The 9,274-nt window shown below is 34.2% G+C and overlaps 1 protein-coding gene across 1 annotated transcript; it reads right to left on the bottom strand.

The window, feature by feature from the left end:
* Window positions 1-5,063: 5,063 nt before the first annotated feature.
* On the bottom strand, window positions 5,064-8,887 carry LOC25494677 (protein SRG1). The gene is made up of 4 exons (XM_013598400.3): window positions 8,560-8,887; window positions 6,611-6,858; window positions 5,939-6,263; window positions 5,064-5,523 (listed from the first exon to the last, which is right to left on the bottom strand). The coding sequence occupies exons 1-4, from the start codon at window positions 8,809-8,811 to the stop codon at window positions 5,272-5,274; spliced, it is 1,077 nt and encodes a 358-aa protein (XP_013453854.1). The 5' UTR covers window positions 8,812-8,887; the 3' UTR covers window positions 5,064-5,271.
* Window positions 8,888-9,274: the final 387 nt, after the last annotated feature.

The raw sequence follows: 9,274 nt of genomic DNA, 5'->3' as shown, positions 1-9,274 counted from the left end.
GATATGAACCTCTTTTATCCCCCTGGCGTGAATAGCAAGAGACACGACACCTACATAATCATGTTCATAATCATATACACACATAAGGATTTACTTACTACTTGCTTACATATTTACCACGGGTCTGTGATCTACCCGATTAATGGTAACGTACATACATACTTGTTCTAGCTCATATAATCATATCATATTCTTGATCAATCTTAACCTAATACGTTTTTATACGTACTGGCAGAACTAATTCTCAACTACCTAAGTTGAGGCTCTATGTTTTCTCTAGTAATTTAGTAGTCATGGAGATTAACCGCAATAACTTGTATATGATTTCTCTTGTATGCCATGCTCCTAAACTTAAGTTAATACTTGTTACGTGTTATTTTACCCAAGGTAGTAAGGTATGACAAAGGGACATGGATTGGAGAGGTGTGCATTTATAGAAAACACTTAGGATTTAAGCATGATACGGTCACTGCCTGTTCGGAACGAGTCAAACCACACATTGCTGTGAAGCCCAACTCGCCTCGGCGAGTTGCTACTCTGCCTAGCGAGTTCAATGCTCACCATGGCGAGCTCCCGGCGAGTGAGGTCAGTAGCTCACTGACTATAACTCGCCACGGCGAGTTATCACAACCTAGAAACATGAAAAACTGTCATTTTTGTTAAAAAAAACTCCAATCATAGAGTACCCATTGCATGTTAAAAAAAACTCCAATCACAGCCCAATATTAACACAATCTAGAAGCATTGCATGTATAATAATATGGAATTTAAGCTCAAGATTGTAGTAATTCTATATACATCTCATGTAATTCATTACACAATCCCAAAGGGTGGGTTCTATCTAAGAACTCACCTCAGAAATTATCTGTTAGCACTCTATCTTCCAAGCTCCAACAAACCCTAGTTCCAATCTTCCTACATGGTTGTTTTCCAAGCTCAAACTTGCTTAAATTCCAACTTCTCTTACAAGAACACTAAGTGTAGCTCAACTTCTTTCATATTTGTTGAACATCACTCCTAAACATCTTCAATTGAGATAAGGAAACTAAAAATCAGTGTTGCATAAGATCTTAAGTTAGTGAAAGGGTCCTAAATTGAACATTGCATCTTAATTTCATAGAAGAGGTGATGAGTTTAGGGAGGTTTGCATGTGAAGAGAGGGAGGCCGATGGAGGAGATCGAACAAATGAACAGACTCATTAGGATTTCTAAGATATAAACTTGAAAATAAATCCTAGGTGTTTTGCGTTATTTGATTTGACAGAGTAATGGCACAGGAAAATAGTAGAGTCTTATTACTTCTTCTTTGGGTCTTCAACTCCTTTTATATGCAATGATTTAAGAGACGTTGGATAAGCGTTCCAGCACAAATAGAGTCGTTAAGAAGCTTCAATCAAGAACACTGGCCCTTTGCCTGATATGAATAATTCCGTTGAAAAGTCCTTTGAATTTCATTTGGTGGAAAAAGAATTATTTGTTGCATTTTCTTTGTTCTTGAGGTCCTTTGTCTGTTTGCACACATAGACAGAAGAAGACAAAATAACTGATCTATCAGATACTATGACAGATACAACTTATAAAATAAGACAAAGGCTTACGTTGATTTTGGGTCCCTCGGATCCAAGTATGCAAGTCAGATTATATGTTTAATGTACTACACAGAATCTCTTGAGATAACTCTCCAGCTTTTGTGAGGTATATATCCTTCTTCTAAGGCATTGACTTCTAGTTGACCGTCCTTTAGATCTTCCACCATAGTCTTATAAGCTTCTCATGTTCCGTATGATGCTCTTCATATGTTATTTCCTCATGATAGATATATTCTTGGATCTGCACACTTGAACATATGTTAGTATTCCAATTGTTTTTCGATTTTATTATCATAAAATGTTTCTACACACTTAATGGTAAAATACTAATAACGATCACTTACCGGCTCACAACTATTTACCACCCTAGTAACTTAGTAAAATAATGGTTCTCACTTGAAACACTAAAAATAATCCTCACTATGAAATTACTAAATTACCCTTACTCACAAAATGACCAAAATACCCTTTACGCACTAAAACCCATTAAAATGCACCCAATGGTAAATAATCACACACAAGCACATAAAAACACATATTAAAACAATTAAAAATAAATCTAGCGAAATTTGGGCTGTTACATTAGTCCTTAGCCATATATGGATAATTCCTTTGAAAAGTCCTTTCAATTTCGTTTGTTGAAAGAAGAATTATCTGTTGCATTCTCTTTGTTCTTGAGGTCATTTGTCTATTATGATAGGGACAATTCACAGAATAAGACAAAGCCTATGTGGATGTTGGGTCCCTCAAGATTTTCTCAAATCTGAAGGTCATCCAAGTATGCTATTCAGCTTCTCAGTCTGATGACCTTCACAAAATCTGTTGAGGTAACTCTCCAGCTTCTATGAGACATCCTTCTTCTAAAGATGTTGACTTCTGGTTGACCTTCCCTTACATCTTCTACCATAGTTTTCTAAGATTCTCATGTTTCTTCTGATGCTCTTCATATGTTCATTCTTTAATAAAAGATTCGTTCCTTGATCTGCACACTTGAACATATGTTCGTATTCTAATTACTCTTCAATACTTTGTTATCATCAAAATCCAACAGAAATTGTATGAACCATTCTTGTTCCAACAATCTGTACTCAGGATGGATCATATATAGGTCTCATATGTCGTTATTTGCTAGAGCGTGTGTTGTGCCAGTTTGATCCACACAACTCTACTTTTCCCATTATAACCCGGTGGTTGGTGGTTCATGTGTTGCCTGCACATGACTTGGGCCTAGTTGTTGGGGCTGAGGTAGAGACGACAACTGGATACATGACATGATATATTACCATTTCACATTCATATGTCATACTTCCGCCGGAGATACACATGTCTCGAGGCCACTTGACAGGAGGCCCTTGATAAGCTTGATGTTAAGGAGCATGGGGACCGCTAACACGTAGACATAAGCAATTTGTTAAGGTACATCAGAGAACATGTCAAAACTATCATGGGTGATGGTAAGGTGGAGCAGGGAAACCAAAATTGGTCGAGTTTGCAACAAATTCTGAATGAGTTTTAGGAAGAGATGATCTATAGACATAGGCGTAGGGGTAGCCATGCTACCCAATAGTTTTCTGACTTAGTTGTATAATTTGTGTTTTTAATTTTATGTTTTGATTGTGTGTTGTAACCTATAGATATTGATGCTACTTTTTTAATCAATGCTTCATTTATGTTGTTTCATATGTTTCCCTTAAATATTTTACTTATTATTTGTTTTGATGGATGATTAAATTAAACATTATTCCTCAATTTACCAACAAGAAATTGTGCAGCTAATCAACACACATTATGTGTCTGTACTGACTCAGATATTTTTTTTTTTCTGACTCAGATATACGACAAAAAAGATTACTACCTAATCAATATAAAATCAACAAACAAAACAATATATCCGAATTTTCAATTTCAACTTCAAACAATGTAAAATCAATTTCAGTAACCAAAATCTAAAAAAATCAATTTCAATTTCAAGACTGCTATCACTACTACTCTCACTATCTCGATTCAATTTCAATTTCAATATCCTAATTCAATTACTCCGACTAGTACTATCAACTTCAGTATAGAAATTTCAAAACTAACTTGAAAAAGGAAAGGAGAAGAGCTGGGCTGAGAGAGGAGAGGATAGGAGAGCGAGAGGTTAGAAAAGAAGAAGAAATATGGATAAAAATAAAAAATTAGAAGGTATGGACGGCTGTTGAGTTAGTGCACTATAAAAAAAAACAAGTTGGGCCTGGGCTGGTGTGGCTATTGCCACACCCTGCCCTGCTCAGATCCGCCCCTGATACCTTTCAAAGAAAATGAAAGAGATATTTAATTAAAAAGTGTCACTTAGTTGACTTTGTAAATGGATATTTTGCTGGTTTTTCTGCATTGTTACTTGTTGTTTTGGGTTAGGATCCTCTCCATTTGATAAAATAAATGGTTGCTGCTATATGATAAGCTTAATGGATTGTTCCTAAAATTATACTCCCTCTGTCCTATGTTAAATGACACAGTTGACTGCACCACACATATCAATGCACAATTTTGATCTTAAATAACTTTACTAATTTATTAGAAAAAATTTGATATTTTGAAAATACTCATCGAGACGAATCTAACATCTTATATAATATTACTTATCTTATATAATATTATTTATCTTTGTATATTAGTAAAAAAATTCTTAATTTAGGCCTATATGTGTACACCAATTATTTTATTATTTTTGTTAAATCTTGTGATTTGTTTAAAAAGTTAGAATAATGAACTCTAGAATTATTTAATCAAGTTCCTCTCATTGAAAGTCAAGAACAATTTATTAGATCCAAAAAGAATGTGTTCTGGACCACTTACATTGCTACACGTGTGCAATATTACACCGCCACAAGGTCTCGCACTCAGAGGAGTACGCCAACTCGCCTGCATTGTGCCACACTTGAGCATGCCTCTCTTCCGGGATCACGCTACACGTGTCCACTTCCGCTCCTAATCGTTCGCCGTATAACCAGGAGACGGTTATACCAAGAGCGCGCCTATATAAGGGTGAACTTGCTTCACCCTCAAGCTACACAACACTTTTCACTACACGTCTAACGTGCCTGCAGGCACCTTTCATCCCACCGTAGAAGACACTTCGCCGCCGCATCGGAAGCCGTTACCGATCATCGGAGCATTCTCCACAACTGTTGCGACTCAACCCTTCTCACCAGACATATCAGAATGAATAACTAGTATCAAACTTATGTATGATGAAGATGAACGTCAATTAAATATAAACAATTTCTTTGGCAGCTTATGTATGAGGTTGCAGGACACACCCTTGCCACATATATGCTAAGGAAAACTAGTTCAAGAACATAAATTTTTTATTTTTTATTTTTGATCAGGTAGTTTAATGGCTAGAATTCACCTTATAAGATAAATAAGTGGGATGTTCAGGGTTCGAACCTTGGTCATGCATAATGCATTATCCTACCAACTGAGCTATTCTCACGGGACCAAGAACATGAATATTTAGTACATGAGAACATTTTATTAGTTCAGTTTAACTTCAAATGAAACAAATCCAGCTTAAATTACTAAACAAAGAGTAAATTCAAACTGACATTATTATATTGTACACCATCACATCCAACATGACTATATTAATATTTGCTATGATATTTATTTAATTTTCCATCCCAATGCATTATTAATATCATTCTTTTTTCATCCTCATGTCATCAATGTACATTTTTCCTTCAAGCTGGCGTGAGAAATATCCTTTGAAGAAATCTTCCACACTAATGTCGTTGAACACTGCAGGGGTTTTAGGAGTAATAAGGCTTGGAACTGGAGCAAGAATTGCATTCAATCTAGCACTGTGAAATGTGGCAATGGAAATCCTCTCCTTCTCTGAGTTAATCGTTGCTCGATGTTCAATACTTCGATAAATACCATTCGTCATTATCTGTCAAACAATTTAAAATATTTGCTAAAATCAAAATATTTACAACGATTGTCTTCTGATTTTTTTTTCTCGAAGGAATGATTTTATTTTTTGAATTGTTGTAATATAATAAAGTTACTAAATGTAACATGAAAATGAAATTTGTGAATTACTTTATTTTAGAGTTTCATTTAAATTTATTGTTGGTGTAAAAAATGTATATATTGTCAATCAATCGTAACGGTCAAATAATTTTCACCACTTCTAACCATGCACGGCAATATAAAACTTTCTATCTTAAAAGTGCACGAAAATTAAACTTTTGTTTTAATTAATTATGTCCGTCTTCGTGAGCTTAACTTAGTTGATATGGACAATACATAATTATATGCAAGGTCCAAGGTTCGAACCCCAACTAAAAAAAAAAATTATTTACCTCTAGCATGTCTCCAATGTTGATAACAAAAGCATTTGTGAGAGGCTTAATAGGAATCCACATTCCATCTTTTTTTATTTGAAGGCCTTCTATTTCATTGAGTTGAAGAAGAATGGTAAGGGCAGTACCATCAGAATGAGGATTAAGTCCAATGACTTTGTCTGGTTGGGGACAAGGAGGATAGTAATTCATCCTCATTGATTGGCCTCCCTCTTCAAAGAACTCTAGCAATTCATTTTTTTGGATCTTTAATGCTTTTGACATAAACTCAATGATCATCACACATAGCTTTTTCAGTACTAAAGAGTACATCTCTAGACTTTCTCTGTAAATGAAAGAAAAAGAAAATTGTTGAAGTTTCTTAAAAATTAATAGGAAAGGGGTGGTCACTTTAGTCCCTGAATGCAGATAAATTGCAAAATAGTCTCTGTTAATTTAGTTCATGAATGCAGATCCGTTAGTTAATTTAGTCTCTGAATGTAGATTGCGTTAGTCACTTTAGTTCCTGAAATTGACCAACAAAGTCTACATTCAGAGACTGTTTTGCAATTTTTCTGCATTCAGGGACTAAAGTGACTACTCATTTCCCATTCAGGGACTAAAGTGACTAGTTACCCTTAAATATATAGCGTACTTGAAATTAAGCCATGCAAATAGTAGGAGGGAAAGAACCTGAATGGTTGGGGAATACTAGGAAATAATTGTGGATTTCTCATGTATGATGGATGAGTGATAATGTGGAATAAATCTGCCCATTCCAATTTGTGATCCTCTGATACAACAAACAACTGACCAAAACCTTCGATATTTCCTGGTTTTTGCGATAATATTTTCTTCTCTTCCACCGGCAGATTGAAGAAGTCTTGAACAAGTTTTTTAAAATTTTCCACCAATAAAGGATTGACTCCGTGATTGATCAACTGCCAATAATTTCACAATCATGGTTTGTGTTATGGGACAACTAACACTCCCAAATTACAATAAAACCATAATTATGTAACATTGAGATTGTGACTCATATAATATCAGCAATGTTATTTGAACAACCTTTTTATGTGACAACTTATTGAACAACCACATTATACAAAGAAATTTAGGTAGTAGTACAAAAATTAAAGCAATAGAGAGAGAAAGTAGAAGAATAATGTGTGTATGAGAGAGAAAGTTGTCAAAAAGTGGTTGTTCAAATATCATTTTTCATATTATTTATATTTGTAATTTAAATATGTTTTTAATCACTATATATAATACAAAGCTCACCAAAAAAAATTTCTATATCCTTAAAAAAAATTCTATATAGAACAATATAAATAAAAAAATTAAAAGCAGTTTAGTGTTGATATTCCGAGAGCGATGCATATGTATTTATAAATGACCAACTAATGATGGCAACGAGAGTTGAACTCATTCCCTTGTGAAGTATGACTCAAACCGTTTGCATAGTAGAACAAATTTTGTTGACCTCTTTTTCTTCTTTTGTAAATAGTGTCATTCAATAAATTTTGCTTATAAAATTAATCCATAATTTATTTTATTTAAGAATGTAATCCATAATATGATACAACTAAGACGACCAAAATATATATTTCATGAACTAAAACGAGAAATCAAATTTATCATACTTCTTTTTTTTTTTAGAAAAAAAATTATCACACCCTAAAAAAATTTCGATCATGCTTGTCAAATATAAATATTAAAATTCTATTGTACAACCCTAAATATAGGCTTGTACTTATATATTTGGTCATCCCATTAGGTCAGGACATGCCTTTACCTAGTACACATTTACATATACTACATGAGTCCTTCAATATAAGGTCTTTTTAGACCAAATCACAGGTATTAAGAAAGATGGTAAAATATTAAATTTGTTTGTAAATACTATTATTTTTATGATTTTATTAGTTTATATTTTCAATATAATATTTATCGTCAATAGAAGAAAAAAATATAAAATAAATAAAAGTATGTTGGTAAATAAATAATTAATTGTTAAGAGTCCCACATCGGTTAGGAGTTGGCCTGACAATTTGTTTATAAGTGGGGACAATTCTCACCTCACAAGCCGGTTTTGTGGGGTTGTGTTAAGCCCAACCACGATTTCTAATATGGTATTAGAGCCTCTTCACGATTCTTTGGGCCACCTGTTATCAGGTTTCCGTTATCGGGTCACCCGTCATTTATGTTCACGCTTCAGATGTGCAATCCTGAGCGTGAGGAAGTGTGTTAAGAGTCCCACATCGGTTAGGAGTTGGCCTGACAATTCTCACCTCACAAGCCGGTTTTGTGGGGTTGTGTTAAGCACAACCACGATTTCTAATATTAATGACCTTGAAAATACTAAAGAGATCTTATAAAAAGGGACAATTTTTTTTTTTCAAAGAGTTTTTTTTTTTTTTGTGGTGGCCAGAGTTCGAACCCCGGACTTTGCATATTTTTATGCATTGTCCCTACCAACTGAGCTCACGTGACATTCTCAAAATAGTCTTAGAAAGAGATCCAATATTTCTTTCAAAACCATTCTATTAGACATGTCCTTTGTCAAACACTCAACCGTTCTATTGAATAAGTAAAAAGTACAAAAAAAAATATTAAAATAAAGGAGACACGGTGATTCAAACCTGAAAGAAACCCCATTCTTTGCAAGCATGATCAAGCTTTTGTAGTTCAGTTTCATCTTCTTCAGACAACAACTTACTCAAATCGATGACTGGAACTTGTGGTAAAGATTTTGTGCTAGATACAACTAGAGAAGGGTCTTGGTTTTGCTGAAGATATCGTTCTGGAACTTTGGTGATGGGTTGCTTTACTAGCTCCTGTACAGAAGGCACCAAGAGAGAGCTTCCAAGCTTATTTACCATTTCTGAATCCATTGCTGCAAAGAAATATAAGCCTATTCAATTAATAGTTCTTTTGTTAATTTGATATCAATAGCATTTGCTTGGATCACTTCCATGGTGATAAGGTTGAAATAAATAGTATGAAGTTGCGATTCAGTTTCAAACATGTGGGGCCCATCCTTTTTTTTTGGATGATATTTTTCCAAATGAACCTAGTAAATTAGTATAAGATGAAAAAGAAAAATCAATGGTTGACATTGATAACAAATCAAGTGTGCGTTAGCTGACATACTAGCTTCTTTGGGGCATACGTTATCAGACACTATTTGGCATAACACTTTACCTTCTTTTTGGGTGGCGGATTTTGCTAGGGACAGAAATTGTTCGCCTAACTTCCATTTTTTTTAGGCATTTCTGATCCTTTATTTTGTAGTTTTTCTTCTTGTTACGTTTGAGGGTTTTGACCTAGTCCCCCCTCTTGTATATATACTTTTTT

Source organism: Medicago truncatula, chromosome 5 (assembly GCF_003473485.1).
Source record: "Medicago truncatula cultivar Jemalong A17 chromosome 5, MtrunA17r5.0-ANR, whole genome shotgun sequence".
Classification (NCBI taxonomy): domain Eukaryota; kingdom Viridiplantae; phylum Streptophyta; class Magnoliopsida; order Fabales; family Fabaceae; genus Medicago; species Medicago truncatula.
Note: the sequence above shows the minus strand (reverse complement) of the source record. Positions and strands in the feature narration are given on the sequence as shown.